The following is a 14760-nucleotide window of genomic DNA, read 5'->3' on the forward strand; positions in this document are numbered from 1 at the left end:
TAGCCATTTCTCCAACTGACTGAAAAAAGCAATATGCACAATATATACAGAGTATAGTAAATACCAAATTGCTAATCACACACATACAATACTATTTATTTGCTATGGGTGTGTGTGTGTGTGTGTGTGTGCACGTGCACATGCATGCACTTCTAAAGTACTTTTCAAAGGATTGGAAAGATAATGTAATCAAAATGATATTTACCTTCTGGGAGAAGGGAGTTGATTAAGACAGAGAGAGGTGGCAAAGGAGCTTTGAGCTTTGTCTGCATTGTTACAGTTTGTTTTGTTTTGTTTTGTTTTGTTTTGTTTTGTTTTGTTTTGTTAAGTAATCTCTATACCCAACGTGGGGCTTGAACTCATGACCCTGAGATCAAGAGTCACATGCTCTACCAACTGAGTCAGTCAGGTGCCCCTGAATTGTTACAGGTTTTAAAGAAGAATTAATGCATCTGTTATTACATAACTTAAAATTAATTTAATATAAGAAAAAGTGCTACTGTGATATCTCAGATATTTAGAGAGTGTAGTAAGGTTCTCCAAAGAAAACACAGCCAATAGGAATATAGAGACAGAGACAGAGAGAGACAGAGAGAGAGAGATTTATTTTAAGAAAGTTGCTCATGTGATTGTGGGACTGGCAATCTGAAATTCATAAAGGAGGCAGCTGGCTGGAAACTCAGGCATGATTCCTATGTTTCTCAAGGAATTCCTGCTGGGAATCCTCAGCTTTTGCTCTGAAGGATGAGTCCCACCCATATTATTGAGGGTTATCTGCTGTATTTAAACTCAAGTCGAATGTAGATATTTGTCACATCTACAAAATACCTTCAGAGCGACATTCTACACTACTATTTGACCAAGCAAGTGGTCATTATTGCCTAGCCAAGTTGACACATGAAATTTTACCATCACAATGGGTATCTTTAGGCTCTTCTTATCTCCACCGAGTAAGAGAAGCACTTCAGATTACCATATTAGACTTGTGCATTCTTGCCAGCATTCTGCCCAGATGTTTTGGGCTAATGTGTCTTGGCTTTTGATCTCAAGCTTGCCCCTGGGTCCCCTTGGCCCCATGCTCTTCACCTGTGGCCTCCCTCTGCTTTGTCCCTTTGTCCAGCCTGTCCCAGCACCCTGGGCCTCTGCTTATTCTGGGCCACAGATTCTGAACAGATGGAAAGCTCCATCTGAAGGAATTGTGGAAAAATTCTTACAAAGGACTTGGCATTTTAAATAAGCAGCATTCCGCTTTTTTTCATTATTTACTATTTATATATTACTCAGTGAAATTTAAGTATTACTATATTATAAAATTCTGTCAAAAGAAAAAGAGTAAGATAACCCATAATCACACCACCTAAAATAACCACTCACAGTAGCATTTTAGTATACTTCAGTCTTTTCTCTACATGTATTAATTTTGCAGAGTTATAATCATACCCAATATAGAATTATATCATGTCTTTCCACTTACTGTTATAGTATAACATGTGTAATGTTGCTGCATAATCTTCATGGTTGCCATTGTTAATAGCTACGTAATAGTTCACTGAATTGAAGTGCTTCATTTACTTAACTATCTCGTTATCTTTAAACAAATTCCAGTTTATTCTTACAATAAATATCCATATCTTTGCTACTGTAATATTCTTTTGCACACCTTGAATTCTTTCATACAGACTTAAACAATTGCTTGGCCAAAGAATAGATAGAGATTCTTTTGTCTCTTGACATATATTTCCAAATAGATTTTTTAAAAAGGTTGCATCAAGTTACGCTGCCATCAGAATAAACGAGGACCACTGTGCCTCTGTTCTCTTGAGAGTAGAGCTTTGACAGTGAGGATTTGAGACCGAGAGGAAGACATTGCAGGAGTGAAGCCTGACCTTGTGTTCTGTAAAGTACCTTGGTTCTCACTGGTACGCTGGTTTTGTGTTGCTTTGTTTCTCACAGACTGAGCAGTTGATAACTCTGTGGGTCCTGTTTGTTTTCACCATTGTTGGAAACTCCATGGTGCTGTTCTCCACGTGGAGGAGGAAGAGGAAGTCGAGAATGACCTTCTTTGTGACTCAGCTGGCTATCACAGGTAAGTAACTGTGCAGGCGGGAGAGAATAAGCCATGTGCAAAATTCCTGTGGCTCCTCGTTTTCAATTATTTTACCAATGGAAATAGCATACTATCAAGTCCAAAAGGCATCAGCGAATTTGGGAACACTTTCTAGAGGGATACAAAATCCATATTTGGAGTTTTCTTTCAGCAAGTTTAACACATCTATATATCCATAAGATTCCATTATAAAAATAACTCGCTATAAATCACACTTGAAAATACCATTATCAGTGTCACCAAGGGGTTCTCTAGGGTTCCACCTTTCCTCTACACAGCAGCCTCTGTAGTTCACTAAGGTGATAGTACAGTATCATGCCATATTATGAGCTTAAAGAATACATCCCAGAAAATGACCGGAATTATCTCTATTCAATAATAAATGTGAAGTCTCAAGTATTCTTCAGATGTAAGTCTGTGGAGATTGTTTCTGAAATATAAGTGGATGTAACACCACTGGTGGGCACAATATAAGGACATAAGATAATATCTGGGATCAGGATGTTTAAATGTGGATTGGGGGAATGTCCAGGACGGTTGAAGTGTGAATGCATCACACTTAGAGAGGGAATGGTGAAATATTCTCAGGCTTAAAAATCATCTGTGAAATAAAAGCTCTCACAGAGATGGGTAGAGCCCAAATTGGTAAGGGTCATGTTCAAAAGGAAAACGTAATCATGGGGCACCTGGGTGGCTCACTAGGTTGAGCGTCCAACTCTTGATTTCGGCTCAGGTCATGATCTCAGGGTCGTGAGATCCACCGACATCAGGATCTGTGCTCAGCAGGGAGTCTGCTGGAGATTCTTCCTTTCCCTCTGCCCTTCCTCCTGCTCACTCGCTCTCTCTCTCTCTCAAATAAATAAACCTAAAAAGGGGGGGGGGAACATAATCGAGGAGAGAGTCCTGTTCTACAGGACAAAGAAGAGAACAGACAGAATTCCTGGAGGGTCCAGCCTAAGACAGGCTTGGACTCCTGAGCTCTGGGAACAAGATGGCTGTGAAATGAGTTTAATTTGAATCAAAATGTAGGGAAAATGCAAAAAAAATTTTTTTTAAGTATTCAGTGATAACAAGAAGCAATGATGACCATCAGAATGGGTTGTTTGGTGCATTTCAACCTCTCAGTTGCAGTAATGGTAGTGGAGATTTCTTGGGAATTTAGTCTTGAGCCACAATATAGGAAATACATGGCACTGTAACTTACAGGAGAAACTTCGCCATACATTGTTGACAGCCTGAAATTCTGCCATCTCTTGAGCTGGGCTACAGATGAAAACCAAAGGTGCTACTGAGAAATACAGAGATGGCGAGAGAAGTTTGTGTCACACAGGTGATGCCTATGATGGGAGAAAACTCCTTCTATCTTTCCTGCAAACAGGAACCCTACTTTCACCCCTATGACTGTAGGCATGAAGGGGAATCACGATTATCCAGCAAACACTGAAATGCAAAATCCCTGGATGAGGATGTAGTAACTTTCTTTATATTTCTTTAACTGCTGTGCTGTAACTCACATCCTACAGAGCTATGTGTTCTTTTAGAGGGCAAGAGTTTAGAGGTGGCAAGGATATCAGCTTGGAATTTAGTGTGGCAAAAAATAATCAACAAACGAATCACTGAAATTTCACCATCTATTGTTAAAAAGTTGTGTGTTCTAGTCTAATCCATAGTCTGCTGTATTAACCGGGCTTAATTTCTCATGAATGTTCAAGTCTGTTTTTTATTTGCTTATTCTTTCTGGAAAAACTCAAGGGGTCAGATAGGAATATTTTAAGTGAAGAATTCTTAGAGAGGAAAGCTTGCCAAGGTTCAGAGAGTTGAGGAACTAGAAAATGTAAAATAATGGAAGCTAAAAATACAATAAATGGGTGTAGCAGCAAATTAAACATAGCTGCAGAGAAAATCAATAAACTGGAAGATAAACCCGAAAATAATAATAAGATTGAAGCATGAAGAAACAAAAGGATGGAAAATACAGACAAAAAATAACACATGGGCCCAGGGAAAAGGGTTCCCAAAAAAAGATAAAAGAGTAGACAGGGGCGCCTGGGTAGCACAGTCATTAAGTATCTGCCTTTGGCTCAGGGCGTAATCCTGGCGTTCCGGGATCGAGTCCCACATCGGGCTCCTCTGCTGGGAGCCTGCTTCTTCCTCTCCCACTCCCCCTGCTTGTGTTCCCTCTCTCGCTGGCTGTCTCTCTGTCACATAAATAAATAAAATCTTTAAAAAAAAAAGTAGACAGAAATAATATTTAAAGATATAATGACCAATAGTTTTTTCCAAAATCCTGAAAGACATCAAAATACAGACAGATTCAAAAAGCACCATAAAGGTCAACAAGATCAAAAAACAATCAAACAAATATAAAGAGAACTAAAACACATGAAAATGATGAGATTAAGTAAAATCCCTGTATTGGATTTGAATTGAGAGTATTTGTGTTAATTTATGGTGTATCTTATGCTTAAAAAGAACCCTCATCTTTTAAGGGTACATACTGAAATGTTTGCAAGTATAACATGTCTTAGATTTGCCTCAAAATAATTTGAGGGCATGGTTAGATAGGGATATAGAGTCAAAAACTGATTTTTATTGAAGCTTGGTGGTGAGTACATTGGGTTCTTTGTCCCTTCATTTTTTTTTTTTTTTTTTTAGAGAGAGAGTGTGTGTGAGTGATGAGCAGGACAGGGGGGGTGAGGGGAGTGGCAAGGGGAGAGGGAGAGAGAGAATCTTAAGCAGGCTCCATGCCCAGCACAGAGCCCGATGTGAGGTCGATCTCACAACCCTGCAATCATGACCTGAGCCGAAATCAAGAGTTGGTCGCTTCACCAACTGAGCCACCCAGGGGTCCCGTGGTTCAATGTACTTTTTATACTATTCTTTCTACTTTTGCATATATTTGAAAATTTGTATAATACGAAATTTAAAACAAAAGAAAAATGAAAATATATACATGATAACAGTTGAACCAAAATGAAGGGATTCGAGCAGTTAAGGACTTTAGAGTCCTCGGATTGTTTGAATGCAGCAAAAGCACTAATTTGTGTCAGCTATTCAGAAGTCAGGGGCTACACCGAAATCTATAGGGTAATCCCCAAATTACAAAAAAGTATCATACTAGCAGTTGAAAAAGATATAAAATGAAATATTTAAAATGTACACATCCATACCAATTTACATATTTATATATAATATGTATGTATTCTATGTAATTAATCAAAAAGAAGTTAAGAAAGGAGAGAGGAAAATGTTAGAATTATTAGAACAGGTGGGACAAATAAGCTGGTACATTTAACCTCCAGTATATTGGTAATTGCATTTAGTGTATGTGGACTAAGTACTTCGAATAAAATAACAAGATTGTCAGAGTAGGTTTAAGACATACCTACTTCAGTTTGCTTCTAAAAGATGTATACGTTAAATATAATGATATAATTGTAAAAGGAAAGTAAAAGGATAGTCAAATAAAAGGATAAAAAATAATAAAACAAGGAAACACAAACCAAAAGACAGATGAGGCTGTGTGTGTACGTCAGAAATTCAGATATTCCTGTGCTTCTTAAATCGCGGGTGCCCATATCTTTGTTAGCATTTGCTTTAGGGGAAAAAAAAAAGGAATACAGGAAGATTCTAGTGCTAATAATGTTCTTTTTGTTGATGTTGATGGTAATTACATGGATGTGTTCCCTTTGTGATAATTCACCAAATTATATGCTTATGATTTGTGTACTTTATGTAGTTTATTTCAATAAGAAGGTTTATTTACAAAACACAGCACCTCAATATGGAGCGGGAGTTGCCATCTCAAATGCCTTCAGGAAAGACTGTGTGAAAGAGCCCAGGGAAGGGACAGGCAAAGATGGACCCCCAGGGCAATTGGAGACTGTGCGCCCCACCTACAGGCATTCAAGCTCAATTCTTGTTAAATACTACGCTGATCAAACAAAACACACACACACACACACACACACACACTGAAGCCAGATTTGGCCTAAGGGCCATTGATTTACAGCGGCTGATACATAAAATCTTAAAATCAAAATTTGAACAGCTTATGCCATGATAAAATTCTAGCCCACCCCATATTATAAATCCCACTTTCAATATGTGAAGGGAGGGGCTCCTGGGTGGCTCAGTTGGTTAAGCAGCTGCCTTTGGCTCAGGTCATAAACCCAGGGTCCTGGGATCAGGCCCCACATCCGGCTCCCTGCTCAGCTGGGCGTCTGCTTCTCCCTCTCTCTCTGCCCCTGCCCTATTCATGCTCGCCCTTGGACACCAAGGGCACGTGCGCGCGCGCTCTCTCTCAAATAAATACATAAAATCTTTAAAAAACGTTAAGGGAATATTAAACTTTTTTCTTGCTCTCTCCCTCAAATAAATAAATAAAATCTTTTTAAAAATACGTGAAGGGAATATTAAGCTTTTTGGATGCGGTTGGGGAGAGTGAGAGCAAGAGGGGGGAGCTTATCATTTATAATGGATTAAATAAATTGCATGTTTGTCAAAGTTTTAAAATGCATTCTCTTGAAAAAAAGATGTTATGTTAGGACTGTCTTTTCCAGTTTCTTTTATTATAATGTGAAAATTATAGACCATTATATTGAACTATTGAAACCAAAAAATCGAAACATTATATGCCTGAGGAGCAATAATAATGCAAATGAAAATATAAAGGAAATTTCCTAATGATATCAAGCCCAACCCATATAACCTGGTCTACATGATTATCGGATGACCACTAAGATTAAGGAGAAAAGTCAAGAGCCGCACATCCTCATATCTGCTTATCATTAAAATCCTTCCTTCAGAGGAGCATGTATCACGCTTCTTGATATGAGGAAAAATCACTGACAAGACACTGGCCCTATCAGGGTGATATTAAAACAGAGGCTGCTGGCTTAAACTCAGCATGAATGAGCTGCTCTCACATAAAGATGCTGCTATTATTAGTGTGTCCCTGTGATGCCAAGACATTTGCATAAATACAGCTATAATTTTATAGGTGTTTTTCTCTTGGCATCATGTCTTAGTCTGCTCAGTGCGCCATAACAAAACACCATAGACTGGGGGGCTTAAACAACACACATTCATATCCTCAGAGTTCTGGAGGCTGGGAGTGTGAGATGGGGTGCCAGCAGGGTCAGTTCCGGTCAGAGTGTTCTTCCTGCCTTGCAGGGGCCTGCCTTCTCACTATGTCCTCCCATGGAGAGAGAGAAAGCAAGCTCTCTAGTGTCTCCTAATAAAGCCTCTCATCCTGTCAGATCAGGGCCTTACCCTTATAACCAACCATTTCCATAAAGGCCGGGTCTGCACATAGAGTCACATTGGGAGTTGCGGCTTTAACATGATGAATTTTGGTGAGACACAAATATTCGGGTAATAACAGAGGGAAAAAGCTAGGTGCATCAGAGGATTACAAGTGATTCAGAACAGGCAGAACATAGCATGGGGGGCTGGAGGTCCTAGATGAAAGAAATGAGGGGTAGCCATAAACAGGAGCTTCAGATGCCTTGCTAAGATGTTCAACAAATCCTTGAGCATATCCTCTGTCATGCTAGCTTGGTTCGGGCCACCACTGCCCTTTATGTGGATTACTGCAGAAGTCCCAAAGTATAAAAATGAGAAAGCAGATACTTAAGTTAGCCAATGGCAGGTTTTGCTGGTAACATGGGAACACAATAAAGCAAGGAAGTTAAACTTCTTGTCCAGAGGATGACACAAATGTTGGACCACAAAGACCATGATTAAAGAAAGAAATGAAAGCAGGACAGCTCAGAAGAATAGAGGGATGGTGGAGAGTCAAGGAATGAGAGGTCGCCACAGTGTTAAGGTGGGTTTAGTGATAGTCCCTGAACGAAAGAGTGGAAAGAAGTGAGTGTGTGTTCAAGATCCAAGATATTCTCAGGCGAATGTTGCAGAGATGGCGTAACTCAGCGTGTCCCTTGTACCGGGTTGCTGAAGTATAGTCGCAGAGAGAGTCGTTAGTAAACAGGGCCACCATAACGGAAGCTAAATTCTATTAAGTGCTTACCATGTACCAGGCTCTGTGCTAAATACTTTGTGTAGATTATTTGATTTATTCCTCACAATAGTCCCACGACCTAACTCTACCATAATCCCCTTTTTACAGACATGGAAATTAAGGTTCAAAGAGATTCAGTCTTTGCCCTAAGTCATTCAGTAAGGGGTAGACCAGATATTCAAACTCAGGCAGTCTTTCTTTCAATTGTGAGCTTTTAATCGTCACAGGATGGGCCTCCCCAAAGGGCCTCTGCATGGGTGAGTGATCGTGGACATACTGCAACACCTCAGGACAATGGGAGGCTGGTTAGATGGAGCAAAATTGAGAGCCTGGTGCCAATGTATTTAATAAATGAGGGGGATTGATGGAGCAAGAACACCGGAGTCACTAGAGGTAGGAGAGTATAAGCGTTGAATACACACTTCAAAAGATTTTGAAAGTGCTTGCAATTCAGTTAAAAATATTTGTAGTCGACCAGCTGGCTGGATTTCTAGTCTGCATCGCGATCTGCGGCACTGGTACTAGTGACAACTGCCCATGCAGGATGGGATGCCAGGAATCCTCCTTCCCCATCCCAATGCCTCGCAAACCTGTTGACATTGGTTGAAATTTCTGTCATAGCATAACCATTTTGTGGAAGCCTGTTAAAGTGAAAATACTCTGAAAACATATCTCACGCTTCACTTTGCTTATTGCTTCCCAGTATGGAATGAAAGTCTGAGAGCTCGTAGAAAGAGAAGGGTCCAGTGTTCCTGAAGACACACTTCGCCCATGTCAGACTTGTCTGCTTCAAACTCTTTGGGGAGCCTCAGGAGTTTACATAAAGGCAAACCAACAGTCATGATTCCAAAGTTTAGGAAGGGCTAGATCTGGCAAATTTTTAGTTTTTTATTTTAATCAACATTCTGAATGGAGATATGATCTTTTCAAAGTATTTTGCACCAACCACTACATAAAATCCCTCTTTCAAGTCCATAAAAATTTCCACAAACTCACCTCTTTGGATGAACATTTTGTTTTGCCAGTGTTTTAGGTTATTGAGACTTGAGTACGAATCTCAACAATTGTACTTCTTAGCTCTGTGCCTTCGGAAAAGTCAATTTCTCTGAATATCAGTTTCCTAACCCAGAAAGTGGAGATGCTTCTCAGAGTTGTGGAGAGCAGTAAATGAGATGATATCAATGAAGTGCTTAATACAGGGTGAGGCACATAGTAATTGCTCAGTAAATGCTAGCTGTTAATGCTACCACTATGGGTGTTTCATTCATTAAAATGAAATGAAGGAAATGATTAATTTAAAATCCTTCGAGTCACTTGCTAAAGAGCAAAAGTTCTCCAAAAGGCCTGAAGTTCACTGCAATCCTCAACTGCTCTGCTCTTTTCTTCAGGAAGTGTTCTTAGCTCACACGTGCTTTGGGTCTCAAGTGTTGCTTTGAAGGATGACCAAATTTTTTCATATAAACATATTCTTAAATCATCAGATTCAACTGACATCACCAGTGCCACAAATATTTGGAAAACTAAATTCTGAAACATTTTACCTGGCTTTTTTGAGGGAGAAAAATATGCTCTAACAGTTATTATTGGGTAAGGCGATACTAATGCCTTCATTAAATAATATCTCCATCATCACTCGCCTGTTGAGAATAGCCTCCTACTTACAGACCAGCAGCTTCGAGTGATTCTTTGAGGAACATTTTGATTTCTATTTGGTCTTTTATTTGTTTAGTCAGTAAATCAGTTGGAATTAGATTCAGCTGCACATCCATAAAATCCAGATAATGGTGGCCTAAGTTTATAAGGATTTGTTTTTACCTTATGTAAAGAATTCTTGAGGCAGGTAGTTCAGGGCTCATATTGTTTCTTTATCACGGGGGAACCATGTTCCATCCTCAAGGACTTCCATCCTCAAGTTCAGCTCATCGTGTGGAGGGCTATTGGTTCAAAATGGCTGCTAGAACTCCTGCCATCATGCACAAATTCTAGTCAGTAGGAAGGAAGAGGGGAAGAAAGACAAGAGAAGCCCATGCCAGCTATCTGTCCTCCTCTTAACTGACATTCCTAGAACTCCCACCCATTAATTTTTGCTTGCGTTTCATTAGCCATCTCTAACTGGAGAAAAAGCAGCGAAATGTTTTTCTTTGTTTTTAACTTGAGTCCATTGGCCGGAAGAAACCCAGAGTTCTTTTCCTAAGGCAGGATGAGAGAATAGAGGTAAGTAGCAGTCTCTGGCATAGCTTGCCTTCCATACTTTAATTTCCATAGAGAACTGAGAAGTTTAGACAAGGAATCTCTGTTTGACTAACTATTCCTCTACTTTGAGAATGCTTCCTCCAGAGTGTCATGCTGTCTTCTGACCTTTAATCTTGGCACGCTCTCCATACACTGCAGTGACTCATTGGATGATTGTCCCATTAAGTAGATAAATTCCTCTTGTTGACTGTTTACATCCCCCAGCCCCCCAAGTTTGGGCTGCTAGAGCAATTCTGCCATGAATATTCTCATCATTAAATTTTATGAGCACTTACGTATTTAGGAGAGTTTATAGAAGTGGGCTTGCTGCATTAAAGAAAGATACTTTTGTGGCTTTCAAATTGGCTGATGTCCTTGTAGGTCTTCCAGGACTAAAAGATGATGGCAAATGTCATGAGACAAATGCTCTAAATGCCACCAACATAGATCCACACCGATTCTTATTTAAAAAGTTCCCTGAAAACAAAAGCTTCGCTGGCTTGCAGTAGTTAGAGAATCATAACCAGTTCCTTGAGGGCAGGGGTTCTCTGTTCATCTGTTATACTCCTGTACCTATTCAAGTATAATTTGCTTATTTAAAAAGGACGGTTTCCTTCCACTGTAGCCAGTGGAGAAGAAACCTAATTTATCTGTTTCTCCCATAATGACTATAGCAGGACTCATATATTTGTGAAAACAAAGAACAATCATTTACCAGAGCATTTGAATGGAGCAAGTGCTTTAATTTTAGCATCTGTATGTTTTTTTATTGAAGTATAAGTGACTTATTAGCTTTATTAATAAGTCACCTATTAGTTTCACGTATACATCATAATGATTTGATATTTTTATACATTACAAAATGGTCCCCGTTGTACGTCTAGATACCAACGTCACCATATGAAGTCACTACAATATTACTGATTTTATTCCTTATGCTATACTTCACCTCCCCATGACTTCTTTATTTTATAACTGGAAATTAGTACCTCTTAATCCCCTGCACCTATTTGGCCAACTCCTACCTCCTGTGGCAACTGACAGCTTGTTTCTGGTATTTATGAATCTGTTTCTATTTTGTTTTGTTTGTTTGTTTTGTTTTTTAGATTCCACATGTAAGTGAAATCATTAAGGTATTTGTCTTTTTGCCTGATTTCTTTCATTTAGCATAATATCCGCTAGGTCCATCCACGTTGTGTGAATGACAAGATTTCATTCTTTTTTACGGCTGAGTAATACTCTGTGTGTGTGTGTGTGTGTGTGTGTGTGTGTGTGTGTGTCACATCTTTATCCATTCATCCATCGATGGACATTTGGGTTGGGTTGCTTCCATAATCTGGCTACGGAAAATAATGCTGTAATAAACATAGGGTGCACATATTTTCTCAAATTAGGGTTTTCATATTCTTTGGGTAATACCCGGTATTGGAACTCCCGGATCATATGGTAATTCTAGGTGACATTTTTTGAGGAACCTCCATACTGTCTACCACAGTGACTACACCAGTTTGCACTCCCACCAACACTGCACAAGGGTTCCCTTTTCTCTACATCCTCAGCAACATTTATTTTTTGTCTTTCTGATAATAGCCAGTCTGACAGGTGTGAAGTGATAGCTCACTGTGGTTTTGATTTACATTTCCCTGATGATGAGTGATGTTGAGCACCTTTTCATGTGCCTGTTGGCCATCTGGATGTCTTCTTTGAAAAATGTCTATTCAAGTCCTTGGCTCATTTTCTAATTGGGTTATTTGTTTTTGATGTTAAGTCGTGTAAGTTCTTCATATATTTTTGATAGCAACTGCTTATCAGAGATATCAGTTGCAAATATCTTCTTCCATTCAGTAGATTGCCTTTGCTTTGTTGGTGGTTTCCTTTGCTGTGCAAAAGCTTGTCAGCTTGATGTAATCCCATTTTATTTTAGTTTTTGTTGCTCTTGCCTGAGAATACTGGTCCAAAAAAATATTGCTGAGACTGATGTCAAAGAGCTTCTGCCTATGTTTTCTTCTAAGAGTTTTATGGTTTTAGTCTTACATTCAAGTTTTTAATCCACTTTTAATTTATTTTTATATGGGTATAAGAGAGTGGACAGTTTCATTCTTTTGCATGTAGCTGTCCAGTTGTCCCAACACTATTCATTGAAGAGACTGCCTTTTGCCCATTGCATATTTTTGCCTCCTTTATCATAGATTAATTGACCATATATACATGGTGTGTGTGGGGGGGGTATTTCTGGGCTCTCTATACTAGTCCATTTATCTGTGTATCTGTTTTCATATGTTTTAACTTACTTCTTCTCCACATTTCTGACCCCTTCAAAAAAAATCTTAACTAATTCTTCTCTATATATTCCATTAGGATTTTTGATTATAGGATAGACTTAAGAATGGAAGGAAACCAGAAGATACTGAAGCTGCTATTTTGGCACATTCTGCAATTTTTAGTACTTCCATTCTAACAATTTTCTGGATGAATTTAATGACTGTTTATATTTTATGAGCTAAAGTGCCAATTAAAATTTATTAGTCATTTATCATCTTCAAGACTGACTTGTCTGTTTTATTCAAATGCAATAAAGAAGAGGAGCTAATGAGAATAACTCCCGTTGAGTGTTCAACAAAGGAAAGATAGAGAACATATTTTTTGGCACACATTCAAATAACTTCCTTTCTCTGATAGGGCCAAATCTTCTCATATTAGTAAAGAAAATTAGCTTTACCTCAAAGCACTTTTTGGAGAGCAATTTACTGATGAACTAAGGAATTCTCCACCCTCAAAACTCTCCTGTTAATTATCTGACATCAGGGAAAATTGAGAGTTTCAGCAAGAGAGGTGAGACCAGGAGTATTGAGTTGTCCAAGGCCGTATGTGGAGCTCACCACAACTTTCCTATGCTGATTTCATTCACTCTTTTCCTGGATTTGTGAGTTGCATACTTAATTCACTTATTTATTTTAATTCTGCTCATTTGTTTACTTTTAAAATTTTTTTCAACTTCATTGAGGTAAAATTGGCATATGATATGTGTAAGCTTAAGGTGAACAAAGTAATGATATATTATATGTATAAATTGCAGAATATTATCACAATAAGTTTTGTTAACATTCAGCACCTCCTATAGTCACAATTTGTGTGTTAAGAATTTTCTATATATATATATATATATATATATATATATATATATATATATATATATATATATCTCCATCCTGCTTTCCAGAGTGGCTATACCAATTTGCATTCCCACCAACAGTATACAGGAATTCTCTTTTCTCCATATCCTTACCAACACTTGTCATCTCTTCTCTTTCTTTGATAATAGCCATTTTAACATGTGTGAGGTGATATTTCATTGTGGTGTGTGCTTCCATGATAATCAGGGATGGCAAGCACCTTTTCATGAATCTATTGGCCACCTGAATACCTTCTTTGAAAAAAATGTCTATTTAGGTCCTATGCCCGTAATTTAAGGGGATTATTTCTTTTTTTGGCTATTGAATTGTATGATATTAATATATTTGGGATTTCTATTTGGACCTGATCCCCAGTAGTCAAGCTCTGCAGATTTCCCCAGTGATCTTTCTTTCCTCCACTAGAGAAGCTGCCCAGGAGGGGCTCTGTTGGTGTGGCATTGTGCCTGCCTGGGTGAGGGGTGATGCAGTCAGGGTACAGCCATTCCTCTTACCCTTCTAATGCAGTCCTCCTCGGTCTCTCTGGTCCAGCAGAGTGCTCTGCGATCATGTCTTGTCTATGGACAATTGCTAGGTGGTCTTGTGAGGGGGAAGTCAGGAATGACGTGTGTTGCCCTCTTGATGACAGTACTTGTAATTCTCATTCATAATGAAAATGTTAGAACTATGAATTTTTTATGAGTTCATAAATGTGTGTATGATACAATGTTACTGTTATTATTTCCAAAACATTTCATTTTTGAAGTTTTATCACCTCTTTCACATAATAGCCATTTAGGAGTGTTTTTGGTTATTTTTATTTTTAGTGTCCAAGTGAATTTCTATTTGCTTTAAGATTTTGTAAATCACATTGAATGTTGTGGCCTTGCAGTCAAAGAGTATTTCTGGAAGGATTCCTGCTCTTTGGAATTTATTAAGGGTATTTTTGAGGTCTCACGTGCAATCACTTATTTTGAAAAATATTTAATGGATACTAAAAAATAGGACATAAGAATGTTGTGGGAATAAGAAAAAGCCACCCAAATGAGAACAAGCAACAATCATTTATTCAGAACTTGCTATAGCAGGGGAGTCCGCCACCATCATTTCTGTTGGCAGTGACTCAGAGGTGGGCAGGAGGGTGGAAAAGCTTTATAATATAAAAAAGGGAAGGCTTCGGTTGTGCCCTCACGGGAAGCTATTGGCAAGGGAAGCCATAAGGGGGCTAA

The 14760-nt window shown here is 38.7% G+C and overlaps 1 protein-coding gene across 2 annotated transcripts in view; it reads left to right on the forward strand.

Moving 5' to 3' along the window:
• NPSR1 (neuropeptide S receptor 1) overlaps nucleotides 1-14760 on the forward strand; it is a 142580-nt gene that overhangs the window by 26449 nt on the left and 101371 nt on the right. For both annotated transcript variants that reach the window (XM_026509079.3, XM_026509087.2), the window contains exon 2: nucleotides 1954-2086. In XM_026509079.3, coding sequence (XP_026364864.2) covers nucleotides 1954-2086 — 133 coding nt within the window. The remainder of the gene's footprint in view (nucleotides 1-1953; nucleotides 2087-14760) is intronic.

Source organism: Ursus arctos, unplaced genomic scaffold (genome assembly GCF_023065955.2).
Source record: "Ursus arctos isolate Adak ecotype North America unplaced genomic scaffold, UrsArc2.0 scaffold_3, whole genome shotgun sequence".
Classification (NCBI taxonomy): Eukaryota; Metazoa; Chordata; class Mammalia; order Carnivora; family Ursidae; genus Ursus; species Ursus arctos.